This window comes from Myxocyprinus asiaticus, chromosome 14 (assembly GCF_019703515.2).
Source record: "Myxocyprinus asiaticus isolate MX2 ecotype Aquarium Trade chromosome 14, UBuf_Myxa_2, whole genome shotgun sequence".
Classification (NCBI taxonomy): Eukaryota; Metazoa; Chordata; class Actinopteri; order Cypriniformes; family Catostomidae; genus Myxocyprinus; species Myxocyprinus asiaticus.
The window spans coordinates 12,023,782-12,042,811 of NC_059357.1; the positions used below are offsets into that span (position 1 = coordinate 12,023,782).

General features: G+C 43.3%; 1 protein-coding gene across 1 annotated transcript in view; it reads left to right on the forward strand.

Annotated features, from left to right (window-relative positions):
- Positions 1-19,024, forward strand: part of LOC127451580 (protein FAM171A2-like) — a 56,306-nt gene extending 37,282 nt beyond the window's left edge. The window contains exons 4-8 of the mRNA XM_051716359.1: positions 2,869-3,027; positions 3,221-3,400; positions 15,412-15,525; positions 15,838-15,964; positions 16,269-19,024. Coding sequence (XP_051572319.1) covers positions 2,869-3,027; positions 3,221-3,400; positions 15,412-15,525; positions 15,838-15,964; positions 16,269-17,787 — 2,099 coding nt within the window. The 3' untranslated portion in view covers positions 17,788-19,024. The remainder of the gene's footprint in view (positions 1-2,868; positions 3,028-3,220; positions 3,401-15,411; positions 15,526-15,837; positions 15,965-16,268) is intronic.
- Positions 19,025-19,030: the final 6 nt, after the last annotated feature.

A 19,030-nucleotide genomic window follows, 5' to 3' on the forward strand; every position in this document is an offset into this window, starting at 1 on the left:
TATCTGTGAGGATGTATTTTCGCTTGTATAATCCAACAAGAAATTTTCAAGGGCAATAGTTATTCTGTGCAATTATGTTCAGCTATTCTGGAGCCAACATATCACTGAGCATCTCTGATAGTAGACAGCTGGGGAGACCAACCACTTTATTCTCCATCATGAAGTGGATTCTTGTCTGCAAATACAATTTCCAAGCTCCTTGGGAGGCTTGCCAAATTGGTGATACACCAGTCCCAAATAGACTGTTCTGTTCATTTACTGCATAATCATAGTTTTCAGTGTCAGGTTTACTTGGGATCAACCCATCCTTGTGCAATATTAAAGGAATTGGAAGCCTTTTTTGGGCCAGATGCTGTTGCAGCCCTTCTTGTCATTATGTAAGATAAAAAAAATTTACATTGGGCTACGAGTCAGAGACCTAGAGATGTTAGTCGGCCAGCAGGCCATTACATTATCACTGCTTTTTATAGCCTAATTGAATCGGATCACACTTGTCTGAATTGGCTGGTGTACAGTTGAAGTCAGAAGTTTACATACACCTTAGCCAAATACATTTTAACTCAGTTTTTCACAATTCCTGACATTTAATCATAGAAAACGTTCCCTTTCTATGTCAGTTAGAATCACTACTTTATTTTAAGAATGTGAAATGTCAGAATAATAGTAGAGAGAATGATTTATTTCAGATTTTATTTAATTCATCACATTCCCAGTGGGTCAGAAGTTTATATACAACTTTGTTAGTATTTGGTAGCATTGCCTTTAAATTGTTTAACTTTGGTCAAACATTTTGGGGAGCCTTCCACAAGCTTCTCACAATAAGTTACTGGAATTTTGACCCATTCCTCCAGACAGAACTGGTGTAACTGAGTCAGGTTTGTAGACCTCCTTGCTCGCTCGTGCTTTTTCAATTCTGCCCGCAAATTTTCTATTGGATTGAGGTCAGGGCTTTGTGATGGCCACTCCAATACCTTGACTTTGTTGTCCTTAAGCTATTTTGCCACAACTTTGGAGGTATGCTTGGGGTCATTGTCCATTTGGAAGACCCATTTAACTTCTTGGCTGATGTCTTGAGATGTTGCTTCAATATATCCACACAAATTTCCTTCACAAAGTGCACCAGTCCTTCCTGCAGCAAAGCACACCCACAACATGATGCTGCCATCCCCATGCTTCACGTTTGGGATGGTGTTCTTCAGCTTGCAAGCCCTTTTTCCTCCAAACATAACGATGGTCATTATGGCCAAACAGTTCAATTTTTGTTTCATCAGACCAGAGGACATTTCTCCAAAAGTAAGATCTTTGTCCCCATGTGCACTGCAAACTGTAGTCTGGCTTTGTGGAGCAGTGGCTTCTTCCTTGCTGAGCAGCCTTTCAGGTTTGTGGATATAGATACTTGTCTACCTGTTTCCTCCAACATCTTTACAAGGTCCTTTGCTGTTGTTCTGGGATGGATTTGCACTTTTTGCACCAAAATACGTTCATCTCTAGAAGACAGAATGCATCTCCTTCCTAAGCGGTATGATGGCTGCATGGTCCCATGGTGTTTATACTTGCATACTGTTGTTTGTACAGATGAACGTGGTACATTCAGGCATTTGGAAATTGCACCCAAGGATGAACCAGACTTTTGGAGGTCCACAATTTTTTTTTCGGTGGTCTTGGCTGATTTCTTTTGATTTTCCCATGATGTCAAGCAAAGAGGCACTGAGTTTGAAGGTAGACCTTAATATACATTCACAGGTACACCTCCAGTTGACTCCAATTAGCCTATCAGAGCAGATATCCTAAACGACTTGCCAAAACTATACTTTGCTAATATTAAATCTGTGGAGTGGTTAAAAAAATTTGTTTTAATGACTTCAATCTAAGTGTATGTAAATTTCTGACTTCAACTGTATGTGTTTGTTTCCATCACTCCCAAGGGTGTAGAAAGTGATGGTTAGACTGATGGTGTTGGTTTTAAATTTAGAGATTTTTGTGGACCATTTGTACTGCTTCAGAAAATCTCTGTTAGGTAGGAAGTTTGTGCATCGCACAGAAATCTTGGTATATACTAGACTTGGACAGGATAACTAAATAAATTAATAACTGTGCCAAGAAAGATATAGAGAGAGGGAATGTTGTAGCTTGCCTGTGCTCAGTGGGCCCCAAGCACTGCCACACTGTCCTGGATGTCAGAGCCGATCAGTGACCAGCTAACCAAGCACTAATCGAAGCAGACAGCCTGCAGTGAGAGATACAGAATTTTATTTTTAGGTCTTCTTTTTGCACACTTAATTAGCAAAGCAGAGGAGGAGAAGGGATTACTGCACTGTCTGAATTCTGAAATCTGGATTCTTGTTGTGAAATGTTATAGGAAATTAAAAGAATTCTGTAATTAACTCCATTCAGGGAAACATTTTCTTTGTCTTTTTAGCAATTATTTTTTGCAGTTTGTTGAAAGTGTAGGTTATGTTCTGCAGATTTTACATAAATTGTAGATTTACCTTGTTATTCCTCTTCTTCTAACACATAAGAACAAAGCTGTCTTTTCACTGCTTACGACAGACCAGAAATCATTCATTTCCAATGGCAAAACCGACTGTGACTGGTTGCTTAACATGTCAGTTAGATGGCTTGTCCAGTCTAAATGGGCAGTTTTTGGCCAATTATAGCTGCTGTAGAGTCCAGACCTTTGCCGTAGTCATAGGTCTGGCTATGCGAGACTACCCGCTAATTATCACAGCAATAGTGGTTAGAGGAAGTGCTTGTAAACCAAAATTATATAAAACTGCATTAACAAGTGAAACACATGGAAACAACAAAACCTAAAGCAGCTTGTAAATCTTGTGTTACAATAAAAATCCTTTATAAACCCCTGGTTAGGTTCCCGGAGACAGCCGTGGGTACAGCTTCAGAGGAGAGCCATCCGGCCAACCCTAAACACCTCCCAAATCACCCTGTCTGCCTTGCTTACCTCCACTCGCAGTCAGTATGAGCTTGGGGGATTCCCCTACCCCCTCGCTCTGGAGAACAACTCAACAGGTGAGTACATCCACTTTTTGTCCCTGACAATTTTGTAGATGGAGTGACCCATCCATTTGGTATCTACTATCTGTTTCCCTTTAACCTCACTTTAACCATGCATTATTGCAGAATACTACAGTAAACTGAGGCTGTGATTGTGGTATGTTGGGGTCTAATCCATTTTCTACTATTATGGTATGTTCTGATTTAGGGTCCAACATTAGCTGGGTGGAGCTGACAGCACTAGCTGCAATGTGTGCTCAGCTCTTTGGGCCCAATGGCACAGAGGTCCAGGTATCAGAACCCATCCACATCACCATCCCACTCCCATCAGACACTTCTCTCAAAACTACCACCAGCGTCCCAGTCTGGAGGTTCGAGGACAAGATGGGTAAACACTGTTTAACCTTTTTTTACAATATTTTTCCAGTACACTTGCTATAGAGAGAACCTTGGCTTGCTCAAAGGCACAATGGGCCTTAATGGCTCACTCCTTACAGTGGTTGTGTAGGCCACCACATCTCATCACTGCATTGTTTACAACAATAAGCAATATAATTAATGGTTTGATTTGATACGGTTGTGTCATGATAATAAGAAAAACAATCTATCATTCCTTTGGGAAAAGAACCTCTTTGTCCAATCTGAGCTGCAGAACTGGCCATAATATGGCTTATTTATTAAAATGCTTGGTTTGGATTTTCTAAATTCGCATAGGCTCAGATATCGCTAAGTCAGTATATTGATTTTTGTGTCTCTTTGTGGCAAACCACGTTTTAGCAGCCCTCATAATAAAATCTTACAATAGGATAGTAAGCACATTGGCTTCAAGGAATATCACTGTCTCGTTATAAATATATTGAAACATTTTGCTGATCGCCTCGCCTCTGGGCCTTAGGTTCTAAAGGTTAAAATATCCTGCACAAGCTGTAGAGCAGGGACAAAAACATTTTTTTTTTAATTTTGGTTCGTTCTGAGCAAAAACAGTATTTTTTTCGTTCCGGTTGAGAAGTTCTGCAGCCTCCTTTCCAAAAGGTTACTGGTTAGAGCAAAATAAAAGAATGGTTAATAACGTTCTTTTTAAAATGACAGTACTCAGCGCAAAGCGGTGGGTGAAATACCATTTGCAGTGTTGCCGGATCTAGCAAGAGAAACAAGCAACATGGTTTGAAAAAACAAGCCCAAAATAAGTAACTTGCCTCACCAAAATAAGCGAAAATAAGCAATACGTTTTATACGGTGTGGTGGATTTATTGGCACAGAAAAATTAACAAGCAGTTAATTAACAGTTAAGTATCATTTTAATTAAAGATCTGCTTCCGAGTCAAAACCCGGCAGCATCAAATCTGTATTAATGCATCATATCTAACAATAATTCAGTGAAGACTTGGAAACAACTGAGAAATGTCATTTTTACCTTGTGGCAGGGCGGAGGGCGGGGCCGGGTCGTGATTCTACACACCCGGCCCCTAATCAGGCTGATTAGCCTGAGAGGGATAAAGGCCTACTGGAGACGGCAGTGTGACAGGGAGAGAGTTACGGACAGCTGTCTGACACCTGTGTGTGTTTGTGCTTTTGTTTTAGTTAATTGTTCAATATTATTTATATTATCAATGCATTACATACCTCTAATAATGTTTTCCTTGTATCTGGATTAACCGTGCATGTACTGTATATGAAGTATTTATACATAGTTCTACAGGTCTTCATTCAGAAAATGCGACATCCACAACGGGCAATTATGCAAAGAAATGTGTGATGCGGCAGTTTCCTTCAGGATCAAAGCACATATTTCGGGCAACATGGTGTAATTTCAAAAATTGTGATAAACCTTTGTGCCATTCGTTTTTTGAAAAAGTTATCGGAACAAAATTAAGCAGTTATAACCGGTTACCAGCATTTAAAAATAATGTTTTCACTCCGGAACAAATGAAAATCACTTCGTTCCGGTTTTCGATCGTTCTGCTAAAAATTTCGTTTGTTTTCGGTTTTCGTTCCTTGAACCGTTTTTAGTCCCTGCTGTAGAGAAAGAGAATTCACACACAGCTTATGTGAGAGATGTCTGCTTGTCAGAAATGTGACTCAGTGCATCTCTTAGATTTGTTGATGGGAAGCTGCATTTAGCTCAGTAGTCATTGTGCAAGTGGCCATGGAATTCAACCACATCATCTTCAGCTCTTTATCATGCCATATGACTGCATAAATCAGGTCAAAGTGTAAAAGAAGCAGAGAGAATGTATGAAAAATTGGGTAAGGGAAAAGGAGAAATAAGACAGTGTGGCATTTTCCAGATCTAGTTCAGAGACATTTAAGCAGGATCAAGGTAAAGAGAGAGTAGTTAAAGAAACAAGTGTGCAGTACAAAACAAAAAAAGCTCAGAAACAGTTAGGTCTTCTCAGAACAGAGAACTAATATACTGCCAACTCATAAAACAGAAATCATCATCAGACATTGACCCTGTCTCAACATCACTCTCAAAACAGGACATGTGATTTAGTACCTGGCAAGCCCTGCAGAACTCCCTAGATCATTCAGTGATGCCAGCTTAATAAAAAGAACAGCTCTGGAGGAAAAATCAATACACCCAAAACAAGGCATCAGCTCACTTTCAGGCTTTACACTCAGGTTTAAGGTTCACATAGATTGCTGCGATATGGTCGCACATCTGGTGTTTCTGTGTTCAATTTGATCTGTTCTTTGCCCTAATGTCTGGTCTGCTTATTAGGATCTGAAGTGTAATAAAAGATTCATTTAGCCTCTCCTAGCTCCAAATAATCTCAAAAAGATTTTAAACTAAGCAGTTTAGTCTATGGCAGCCTAATCCCAGCTCCACCATTAACTTGCCCATTGTGGTAAGTAAATGAATGATTGATCAGGGAAGATATCAAGACCCCCATAGTCAACACTGGTTGCTATGGTAATGCTTTGGCAGATGCACATTGATGGGCATTAAAAGCTGTTTTGCAGTGTTTGTTGTTTAGTACCTTATTGACAATTACTGAGAAATATGTGTATAATAAAGTGCAGTAAAAGAAATGGCTTTGTATGGATATATTTACATATATGGCCAGCAGACATATCACCATGCAGCTCTTGCCTGGTTGCCCACTATAGCTAGCCAGTACCTGGGTGGGAGACCTCCTGGGGAAAACTAAGGTTGCTGCTAGAAGAGGTATTAGGGAGGCCAGCAGGGGCTGCTCACCTTATGGTCTGTGTGGGTCCTAATGCCCCAGTATAGTGATGGGGGACACTATAATATAAAAAGTGACCGTCTTTCAGATGAGACTTTAAACCGAGGTCCTGACTGTCTGTGGTCATTAAAAATCCCAGGACGCTTCTTGTATAGAGTAGGGGTGTAACCCTTGTGTCCTGGCCGAATTTCCCCCATTGACCCTTCTCAATCATGGCCTCCGAATAATCCCCATCCATTAATTGGCTCTATAACTCTACTCTCTCCTCTCCACCAATAGCTGGTGTGTGGTGAGCGTACTGGCGCACTATGGCTGCAGTCGCATCATCCAGGTGAATGCTGCACACTGGTGGTGGTTGAGGAGATTCCCCCTATACTATGTAAAGTGCTTTGAGTGCCTAGAAAAGCGCTAGATAAATGTAAGAAATTATTATTATTTAATTATATATGTAAACAAACTAAAATTTCTCTCATTGTTTTGACTGCCACACTGACTTTATGAGTCTCTTATGTAATCATACACTGTCATGTTCAGCTGTCTTTGTGGCTTGTTTTCTTGAACTGTTTTTTTAAGGTAATATACTTTAGGTACAGGCATTAAAACCCACAATACATTTAAGAAATGTCTAATAAATAATTATCGCAGGCTTATGATGACTTGCCTGGGAAAATTCTCCACTGATTTACCAGTTTTTAAGATAGTACATACATTCGTCTGTTGTAAGAGTATCACCCCCTACAGGAAGTGAATATGTTTGCTTGGTATGGTACAAATATCCATACAGATTTATCGTTATTTAACAATGCAATAATAAAGTCATTCTGTACATTTTGCATCATGTATTTAAACGAGGTTATGGCTTTAAGCTTCATCAAGATATGGTAAACTTGCTGTGTATTAAGATACTAAAAACTCCCCTTTATGCCAGCTTGAAGCTTAAATTCTCTGTTTTCGGCAAGTGCCGTGTTTTGTGTTTCCTGTTATGGATCCATGCCTACTACCATTGCCCTGTGTTTGAAATCTATTGTCAAAGACTTTATTCCTATCCTGTGATTCCCTGTATACACAACTTACCTGTTTCTCCTGAGTTTCCTTTTAAATAAACTCCCGCGTTGGTGTCGTTACAGCAACCTAAGAAGTCCTGGAAGGGCCCTTTTTTTTTGTTTTGTTTTTTGCGTTACAAGCCGTTCACACATTGGCAAAAAAAGGTGAATATTACATTAAAATTGTTCCCTTTATAAGGGAAAGTCGTTTTGGGATTATTACATATCAAATGTAATCACAGAAAGGAACAAATGGCAGTCGTAAGTGAACAAAACCACGAGGTTTAAAAATTTTTTATATTATATATATATATATATATATATATATATATATATATATAAGTGCTTGTTCCCTAGAAAACAGAACATCAGTCATGTAAGAAATCTAATAACAGACAGAAATTATAAAACCAAGGCATACAGAACAGTAGAACACAATAGAACACTGTTTTTACACTAGTTCTCATGTCTTTTCAAGGTGAGGATATAATTGATACCAGTAACCAAAATGCCAAATGCTTGGATCTGGATAGCAAATACTGAACTGGACCGCTTTTGAGCAAAAAAAAAAAAAAAAAAGGGAATATTCATTGTATGTGGGTGGTCCGAGAGAACTGGTTTTCAGATAAGAGTTAGTTCTGCAGAACAGAGGCCTGTAGTGCTGTCCGGTGGGCAGTTAAGTGTTTTTGTCCATGTGATGGTCAGATGCACTCATGCAGCCAACTATTACAAAAGACTTTATTGTCAAGTTCTTACTCTGTATACTGTAGAAACTTGGATGCTGGGAATTTGAAAGAGGAACTGAATTCTTAAAGCACAACCAAGAGCCCTGAGTCACTCTCTGATTTGCAGACACTAATACATATTTACATGATGTCACCTACTGCGTCAACTCCCACCCTTTATCTAAAAAGGGTGGGGCTTTATGCCTTAATGGGTTCAGATTATGAAAACATCCAGTGTGTCACTGAAAGTTTACCATGTGGCCACTAAGGCCCTGCTTGTTTTGGAGACAGATCAGAGACAAAACAGGACCTTACAAAGAGAGGGGATGCTGTTTCACATGGACCTTGGAGGGGCTTACTATTATACTGGAAAAGCCCCCTGCTTTGAAACACAGACTTCACTTCTGAGCTGAACATGTAGCACCTTCTAGTGTGCATAATTACACATTGCACACAGTTGACTGGGTCTGCCTTGGGTAGTTTGTGTTGTAGTTACGGCTTGGTGCATAGGATTCGGTTGAGTTGAAAGTGAAATCACTGTAACAAGAATCTTAAATTACATATTATCTCACCATACATTTATACAGCATTTATGGCACTACACACTTATGGTGATATCAAGCAATTCAGTAGAGATCTATTTCTTGTCTGGTTTACAGTCTATGAAGTTTCTGATTTATCAGGAGATTAGAAACTAAGTATTAGAAACTGATTTTAATCTTGGATTAAAATAAACCGATCTGAGTCCAGTAAACATTATTTTTACATTTGGTTTCATGTAAAAAAAAAAATTTAAAAAAAGTTTGTCAATGTTGCTCTTCTGTTCTTAATGAAGACTTTTGTTTTTCACTTTCAAGAGATTGTTCACCCAAAAATGAAAATTCTGTTTCATGGAACAGAAAAGGAGATGTTAGGCAGAATGTTAGCATCAGTCACCATTCACTGTTATTGTATGGGAAAAAAATTATGCAATGAAAGCAGTGGCGTCTCTACATTAGTGGCAGGTATAGGGTTGCTCCCCTACTGTGCAAAATGCGTGGCATAATCCTACATTTATTTTAAGCGATACTATATTTTCTGCATTGTAAAGTTGTTTTATGTCCGTTATACAAATTATTAAGTCCTGTTGTGTTAAAGCCAGTTAGTTATTCTCATTTGCTATGTGTGGGGCTAGACCGTCGTCCTCCATGTTAATAAACTGAGACCTGGAGAATGTCATGCGCATGTGCAACGAGCGTTCAATGATAGCCTGAGGGGCATGTTTTTGTTTTGATTAGTTTTGTTATGCTGTTCATGCGAGTTAGTGAGTTAATATGCTCCGGCTTTGACGATTTGTTTTTATCTGGTTTGCTTTCATGGTCACATGAGCTTTTTGATATGGATGTGCACGTTTTAGTAGTGTTTTGTGCTGAGATGAAATCTATTATAATGGCATATACATGAAAGGCGATAGGCCTAAATGATAGGTTTTGACTCATGCTTGAGCCTGGTAAAACCAATGAGTTCTAGGGTGAAAGTTCTATCTGTCAATCAACCGCTGCACTAAAACAATTTTTATTTAAACTTTGCCGATTAAAGTGCATACGTACATGCACAAGTTCACACAACTTTTTCAGTGTGGCTGATATCAACAAAGTGTCACAGATGTGAAGCAAACACGTCTCTAAAGCTCAGATACAGGTAAGCATGTCATAAAATATTGATTATTGATCGTCTCTATATATTTTTGAGGCATCGATATATTAACCTTAGCAGACTTTTCAATTAGAAGCCTAATTTGTGTGCTTTCCAGTTCACTCAGTTGGGCTTCTGTTTAACAGTCTGGTGTAACAGCGTTGGGAGATCACAAGGGGGTGATATAACCTTTACTGATGCAGGTTGCAAGGCACGGGTATCAAAACACAGACCTGTATTATAGAGCTCCTTGCACAGGACACATACACACAAGTAACGAAGGTTTTTGTACTTCAAGAATGAAAGTGACATTGACGAGTTTGAGGTTAGTGTATGAAATTGGTTTAATTGCGCAAACTGAACAATTAGAAATTATTATGCAATTTCTCTGTATGTAGCTTTGGAGGGGTTTCATTCAATCTGTCAAAACACAAAGACATACTTTTAACTGAAAATACATTGTATTTTTCAGTTTCGGGCGAGCCCCCTAAAATAATTAATCATGGATCATTTTTGATTCTAGAAGTTTCAGAAAGAGTCTGTTTATAATTTGTAGGCATACATCAAAGTATTTTTTTTTGCATTTAATTATGTAGGATTATTTTAATATTTCTTATTTTTAAATACATTTTATGTCATCTTGAGGCCCCCTTGGAAGTGTGCTGAGGCCCCCTAGTGGGTCCCGGCCCCCTGGTTGAGAACCACTGGTACAGGCTATATGAAAGATACATATACACAATAAATTATCCAGTAATGGCTAGATTAAATAATCTTTGTCCTTTTGATAATGATTTGGGTAGAATTTAATGGAAAACGTCATGGTTACTGGTGTAACCTCCGTTCCCTGATGGAGGGAACGAGACGTTGGTGTCGATGTAGTGACACTAGGGGTCACTCTTGGGAGCCCGAGACACCTCTGGTCTTTGATAAAAGGCCAATGAAAATTGGCGAGTGGTATTTGCATGCCACTCCCCCGAACATACGGGTATAAATGGAGCTGGTATGCAATCACTCATTCAGGTTTCACGCTGAGAAGCCGATATAAGGTCCGGCCATTTCAGCGGGTAGTTCAGCGTTGTGGCAGGAGGGACCAACGTCTCGTTCCCTCCATCAGGGAATGGAGGTTACACCAGTAACCATGACGTTCCCTATCTGTCATTCACTCGACGTTGGTGTCGATGTAGTGACACTAGGGGTCCCCATAAAAACACCACAAGGCTGAACGCTGTTACGTGAACTGGCGATGTGCGGTGGGCAGACTTGCTGTGTGCCTCATAGCCAGCACACCAGGTCGACACGTAACCTCCCCCAACACAGTTATGAGTGTCGAACGGCCCTTTTTGGGGACAAGTCGACTACCCAAAGATAGAGACAGGCTTAACCCAGTCGTGGCCTCTTTCTCCTTCTCTTTTTCCACTCTCTAAAAAAGAAGGGGGATTATCCGACTGGGCTGCCAGGTCTAGTCGGGGGGTGTCCCTCCCAAGGAGAGGACACCGCGGAGACCACACCTCGCCCCAAGAGAGGAGGGGATATTTAAGTGGAAGAATACATCACATGGTCTTTCCAACCATGTGGAGAGCCTTCAAGGTAGATCCTGCCCAATGGGGGAGGAGTTACTACAACATGGAGACTGGGGCAGAGGGGCTCTGCCCAAGGAAGACACAGTTTGCCAGCAGGGAAATGAATTAGCAGAAGATATAGATCGCATGGGGTTAGCCTTACAGGGAACCGCCACATGCGGAGCACCTACCCCAGAACAGGGCTCTTAGTTAGCACGTGTACTGGGCCGGCAGCGAGTCTCTCTGAAAACTCGACTGCCACAGGGCTCGGAGGAAGTCAACCAGGGAACAACTTTTGTGAACACTACTGGGAATTAACAGCGCACGTCTTCAGCTCAAAAGGAGGTGGAAGGTGCTATGTGCAAGCGATACACCCGGCCGGCTATCCCGGGCTTATCCACTTGTGTTGCGTGCCACTACCTGGGACGAAACCGGTTCCACCCGGAGGTTGTAGAACCTTGCAAAGGTGTTGGGTGTTGCCCAGCCCGCTGCTCTGCAAATGTCTGTTAGAGAGGCACCTCTGGCCAGGGCCCAAGAAGCCGCTACACCACTGGTAGAATGGGCTCGTAGCCCTACCGGGGGTGGCATGTTTTGGGCGAGATATGCCATAGTTATGGCGTCAACGAGCCAGTGGGCGATCCTCTGCTTGGAGACAGCGCTTCCTTTCCGCTGTGCACCAAAAGCAGACAAAGAGCTGCTCAGAGATTCTAAAGCTCTGCGTGCGATCCAAATAGATGCGTAAAGCACGCACCGGACACAGCAACGACAGGGCTGGGTCTGCCTCCTCCTGGGGCAGCACTTGTAGGTTCACCACCTAGTCCCTAAAGGGGTGGTGGGAACCTTGGGCACATAGCCCGGTCAGGGTCTCAAGATCACGTGAGAGTAACCTAGACCGAACTCCAGGCACGTTTCGCTGACAGAGAACACTTGCAGGTCACCTACCCTCTTGATGGAAGTGAGCACAGTGAGGAGGGCAGTCTTCAAGGAGAGTGCCTTAAGCTCGGCTGACTGCAAAGGCTCAAAGGGGGCTCTCTGTAGACCCTGAGAACTACAGAGGTCCGCTGAGGGAACGAGGCACGGCCTGGAGGGATTCAGCCTCCTGGCACCTCTTAGGAACCTGATGATCAGATCATGCTTCCCTAAGGACTTACCGCCAACTGCGTCATGGTGTGCTGCTATGGCAGCAATGTACACCTTCAAGGTGGAAGGGGACAGCCTCCCTTCCAACCTCTCTTGCAGGAAGGAAAGCACTGATCTGACTGCGCATCTCTGGGGGTCTTCCCGACGGGAAGAACACCACTTAGCGAACAGGCGGCACTTAAAAGGCATACAGGCGCCTCGTAGAGGGAGCCCTAGCCTGAGTGAATGTGCAGCTTAGGTCTTCCGCGTCCCGTCCAGGGGCCAGACATGGAGATTCCAGAGGTCTGGGCGCAGGTGCCGGATGGTGCCCCTTCGCTGAGAAAGAAGGTCCTTCCTCAGGGGAATTTGCCCGGGGGGAGCTGTCGTGAGGAGCGTGAGGTCCGAGCACCACGTCTGGGCGGGCCAGTAGGGTGCTTACCAGGACGACCTTCTCCTCGTCCTCCCTGACCTTGCACAGGGTCTGTGCAAGCAGGCTCACTGGGGGAAAACGCATATTTGCGAATGCCAGGGGACCAGCTGTGTGCCAGCGCGTCTATGCAGAGGAAGGCCTCGGTCAGGGCGTACCAGAGCGGGCAGTGGGGAGGATTCTTGGGAGGCGAACAGGTGCACCTGTGCCTGTCGAATTGACTCCAAATCAGCTGGACCACCTGAAGGTGGAGTCTCCACTCTCCCTTGAGGGTAACCTGTTGTGACGGCGCATCTGCCGAAGTGTTGAGGTTGCCCGGGATGTGAGTGGCTTGCAGCGACTTGAGGTGCTGCTGACTCCGTTGGAGGAGACGGCGGGCGAGTTGTGACATACAGCGGGAGCGCAGACCGCCTTGGCAGTTGACATATGCTACCGCTGCCGTGCTGTCTGTCCGAACTAGCACGTGCTTGCCCTGGATCAACAGCCGGAACCTCCGCAGGGCGAGCAGAATTGCCAGTAACTCGAGGCAGTTGATGTGCCAACGCAGCCGCGGACCCGTCCAGAGGCCGGCGGCTGCATGCCCGTTGCCAACAGCACCCCAGCCCATTTTGGAGGCGTCTGGCATGACCACGACGCGCCTGGAGACCAGTTCTAGGGGAACACCTGCTCGTAGAAACGAGAGGTCGTCCAAGGGCTGAAAAGACGGTGACAGACCGACGTAATGGCCACGCGGTGTGTCCCGTGGCGCCATGCCCGTCTCGGGACTCGAGTCTGGAGCCAGTGCTGAAGCGGCCTCATATGCATCAACCCGAGCGGGGTGGCCACCGCCGAGGATGCCATATGCCCCAGGAGCCTCTGAAAAAGTTTCAGTGGAACCGCTGTTTTCTGATTGAACGCCTTCAAACAGGCCAGCACCGACTGGGCGCGCTTGCACCGACTGGGCGCGATTAGCCAGTCGTCGAGATAGTTGAGAATGTGAATGCCCACCTCCCTTAACGGGGAAGGGCAGCCTCTGCGATCTTCGTAAAGACGCGAGGAGACAGGGACAGGCCGAAAGGGAGGACTTTGTACCGATACGCCTGACCCTCGAACGCGAACCGCAGGAAGGGTCTGTGTCGAGGAAGGATCGAGACGTAAAAGTACGCATCCTTCGGGTCTACCGCCACGAACCAATCTTGATGCCGGACGCTCGCTAGAATGCGTCTTTGCGTCAGCATCTTGAACGGGAGTCTGTGTAAAGCCCGGCTCAGTACTCGCAGGTCCAAGGTTGGCCGCAACCCACCGCCTTTTTTCGGTACAATGAAGTAGGGGCTGTAAAACCCTTTCTTCATCTCGGCTGGAGGGACAGGTTCTATCGCGTCCTTCCGCAGGAGGGTAGCGATCTCCGCGCAAGGTAGCAGCATTTTCGTCTTTCACCAAGGTGAAGTGGACACCGCTGAACCTGGGCGGATGCCCGGCGAAGCGAATTGCGCAGCTGAATTCAGACGGTCCGGACCAGCCTTCGTGACGGATTGGAAGGCGCAAGCCATGTGTCCAAGTTCCGCGCAAGGGGGACCAAAGGGACAATGTCATCAGATGTACCAGCAGGTGGGGCCTCGCGGCGGGGCGGAGCTCAAGGTGCCACACCACGTATTACACATATGTACAGTCTCTAGTTTGGAAAATAGACGCCTCACATGTCATCAGCTGACAGCTTCATTGAATTCTATCCGCTCAACACCAGTTTCGGGTACAACAGTAAAGAGAAGATTCAGGGGTGCAGGCCTTATGGGAAGAATTGCAAAGAAAATGCAATTTTTGTAACAGAAAAACAAAAAGAAAAGGTTAGAGTGGGCAAAGAAACAGACATTGGACAACAGATAATTGGAAAAGAGTGTTATGGATCTTAACCCAGTTGAGCTTTGTGGGATCAGCAAGACTGTCAGTTGCCCGACAAGACAGCCACATCTATGGAAAGTGCTACAGGAAGTGTGGGGTGAAATGTCACCTGAGTATCTGGACAAACTGACAGCTGGAATACCAAGGATCTGCAAAGCTGTCATTGCTGCACGTGGAGGACTTAAAGTAGTTTAAGAAGTTCTGAATTTTTTTCAAATTGTAATAGTCATTTTTCACATTATTAATGGCCTGACTATACATTGTGATCAGTTGAATGCCACTTTGGAAAATAAAAGTACCAATTTCTCCATAAGAGCAAAATCTGTACATTATTCCAAACTTCTGGCCGCCAGTGTATTTCATATTCTTCAGTTGTGAAATCTAGCACAGGGAGAGCCTTGCGTCTTTAGCGTAGGGAGACATTTGAAATTGTAATTGTCAGGGTTCACCCTGTCAGAATGCATTAACTGCATTTCTGTGTATTCATTCCTTAGGGGCTTGTTGCAAAAATCGTGCAACTCACTGCTCTGCTTTGGTACTCCGTGATGCCATTATCTGTGTGATTTTAAATATTGAATGGTTACCCGGACTGATCCTAGACCTAAAATGACTTTTTAATGAAGAAAATCCATTGACTGTAATTTGGCACAGTTTGGCTTTTAATCTTCTGTGGCACACTGCCTATTCACATTTAATTGAGCTTTTCCTGTAAGCTGAAGCAAGATCTCATTGTATACTATATATCAATGTCTGTTCATTTTGTAATAAAGTCCTGGTTTGCTACAGGTCTATGGATCAGAAATGGTACTGGCTACATTAAAAGAGAAGGCTCTCAGATGACGTGGAGTTTCGTGGCTCCAAATTTAGGATACTGGCTTGCAGCATTTCCCTCAACATCAGGTGAGATCCAATGCTGTCATATATTATATTAAATAATACTTTAAACTGGTATTTTGAAGATGTCATTTTATTTATTTGTTTAATTTATTTTTACTTTTCCCTGGGCACTGCATTACATGGAATAACTTTATTTTAAAGATTATTTGGGAAAACAAATTATTTTCTTCTACCCATAACATTACCTTCCAATTATAACCTTTTATATGTTTGGTTTAATGTTGTTGTTTTTTTTTTTGGGGGGGGGGGGGGGGGGTATGGGGGTTATGCTCAGTAGAAGGAAGAAAAAAGAAAATACTTATATTTGTGTTACAGAAACCGGTCTGAATCCCACCGGTCTGAGAGACATCACTACCTACCACACCATCTTCCTGCTTGCAATTCTGGGAGCAATGGCCCTGCTAGTGCTCATTCTGCTGTGTTTGCTACTGTACTACTGCAGGTATCTGTGTTCTTTGTGTGTTTGAGTAAGTGAGAAAGTAATTAGAGGCTCATTCTTGTTGTCTTGGGTTTATCAAGTTGTGAAGAAATCATAACAAAATAAACAAATATTGTCTGCTGAAGATCATTTCAGGTAGCAAGATGAGCAAGACATTAAACTACATTTCTGTATTTGTACTTGTATTTTGTGGAATTGTAGTAGGTAATTATGTAAATGCATTTTCTCTTCTTATGTATTATATATATATATAATCAATATACTATGTGGTATGATACATTTATAGAAAGGCTCTTGTTTTTTTCAGGAGGCGATGTCTGAAACCTCGGCAACACTGCCGTAAAATGCACCATTCCTCCACTCTTGAGAGCTCAAAGAGAGACCAGGGCACATCCACCTCCCACCTCAATCTCATTAGCAGCAGAAACATGGAGATAGCCTCCTCAGCCGGGGACCCTGACGGCATCAAATCTGACATTTCCTCCAACCACGATCTCCAAAACTCCCGAGACGTCTTCTTTAGACATGGCCCCACCCAGAGACTGCGCAACTCCAGGACAAATGCCAATACAAAGCGAGGAGAGAGCTTCCCATTGAAGGCCACTCAGTCTACAAACACAGGAACCCTGGACCCACTTCTACAAGACGACTATACCAGAGGGTACAGCTCTGCCGAGGACTCAGATGAACGCAGATACCATCACCATAATGCTAAAGACAACCAAGGCTATTCATCAGACCCACCGTCACCACCTCCACTTTTGCCACCATTTGCTGGCCACTATCAGGATCATGGTCGGGACAGCAAGCCTCCAGAATATTTTGCATCTGCAGGGGATCACCTTAATCGGCCCAGTTCCGTCAACACCCAGCCTGGCCAGCTGATCTTCTGTCACTCTATGGAGCAGATGAAGGAGAGCATGTACCACAGCATGGTGCCCACATTGGTCATCCCTGCCCATTACATGCATCTGTCCTCCGACATGTCAGCTATGGAGCAGGCCATGGAAAGGCAGCAACAGCTGCAGCATGATATGGAGGGCATCCAGGTTAGCATGACGCTACCAAGGCAACAAAGTCAACATCAAAAGCAACAACAACAGCAGGACAAGGAGGAGGAAGAGTCCAATCAGCAAGAAGAAGGACTGTCTGAGCAGAACTGGAGTTCGGAACAATCCGATACCCCAGTCCATATTCCCGTTCTATTTAATGACTCCACCATTGCGCAAATGAATGGAGAGCTGCAAGCAATGACAGAGAAGAAGCTTCTGGAGCTCGGGGTAAAGCCGCACCCTCGTGCCTGGTTTGTATCCCTTGATGGTCGTTCAAACTCTCTTGTTAGACACTCCTATATTGAGCTGGGCAATGAAGCCTTGCGTGCATCCATGGGCACCAGCAATCTATCCCAAGATCGCCGTGCTGAAACACACCCCATGAGTTTAGGGAAATCTATTCAGCGGAAAGTAAAAGAGGAGAGCAAGATAAAGGAGGGAGGTGAAAGAAAGGCTCATGGAAAGATTTATTCCAAGCTTCCAGTTATAGAAACACCAGACTCAAGCAGCGAGAGCCATTCAGCCATGTACTCACCTGAGGAGAGCTCTGCAGCTCCACTCCTTGTTGAGACCTCTGTTTCCAGAGGAGGGACTTTCCCCCGTAAAGGCAGTAGTCGTGACAACAGCACTCGTAGTAGTGCCAGCGAGGTCCACAGAGACTCCGTCACCAGCCCTGACAATGAAGCCGACGACAAAGATGACGATGGAGAGAATAAAAAGAGCCCCTGGCAAAAGCGTGAAGAGAGGCCCCTCATGGTGTTCAACGTCAAGTAACTCATGCACTATCCTGGACTAGCTACACCCTGGCTCCTCATAGATGCTTAATGCCTTACCTGAATTTAAAAGATGTGGGGCTGGAAACAAGTCTGATGAAAAGCAGAAAAAGCACAATATGAGAAATGGCACTTAACTGAGTGATCTGCATCCAACAATCAAGACTAGGGACAAAGAATTAGCACTGAACGCCGTTTAAGAAGCATCTTATAAATTCTCACACCCTCTTAGATGTCCTTCAGATCCTCACTATGTAGAAAGTGGCATCTGATGTAATTTTAGCACCAGTTCATGGAGGCCAAAGGGAGCTGTAACTTTTAATACTGTATTTCGTCAAGATGTTGTCTCACGTTTAAATGACGCCTCATTTTTATAAGAATGACCATGAGCCATTTTAAAACTGACCTTTGGAAGCAATCCACAAGCCTTAAAGAGCTCTTTCCTTTTCAAAACAAGAAATATGAATTAAAATGTTTCACATTGTAAGGTTTGAAAGATTTTATCAGCTTAGATTACTTCTATTGTAGTGGTGGGTTTACTCAAAATGTTTCTTCTGTTTATGACTAAGTAGAGCTGGACCATTGAGATGTGTGGGGCAAACGGGAGTGAAATGGTTGCTGTGTTTACTCCAAATGTGACTTAAGTCCTAGTGTTTGACACATGATGACACTGTATTTTGTACTGTTGGTAAAAGTTCCCATTTTGTTCTGATCTAAAAACCTGTTGCTGTGTCTTTTAATGTGTAAGAAGACTGTTTGGGTTGGGAAAGCTGCTCTTAAATATTAATAAAAGGTTCTGCTTCAATACAGAACATGTTTTGTACTCAGAAAAAGCCTTTCCTGTTGGGTCAATGCAGCAATAGGGGTTGTTTTGAGGGATTTATCCAAGGTTCTCACCTTGGACGCCTGTGAAAATATGTTTTCGCACTAATCTTTGCTGCAGTGAGTATCAGAACTTTTGCCATAAATCAGAACCACTACAACTCTGCTCTGTAAACTGTGGAAGTAAAATTTGTTATCCTTTTTCTTTTGACTTCTTTTGTGGTGTGACTGAAGAGACAGATTTTGCTTGAAATGGATGTGCATGGATGAATTTACACAAAACAAAATTGTACCAAGTATTTTTTTAAACATGTTCAAGTATTGCTTGATTAAGCGCTCTTACTAAACTCTGTAAACTACTTATCTGTAAAGAACAACACCTTAGTAAATTTACCCTCTCACTTTGGTGTTATGTATTTTGT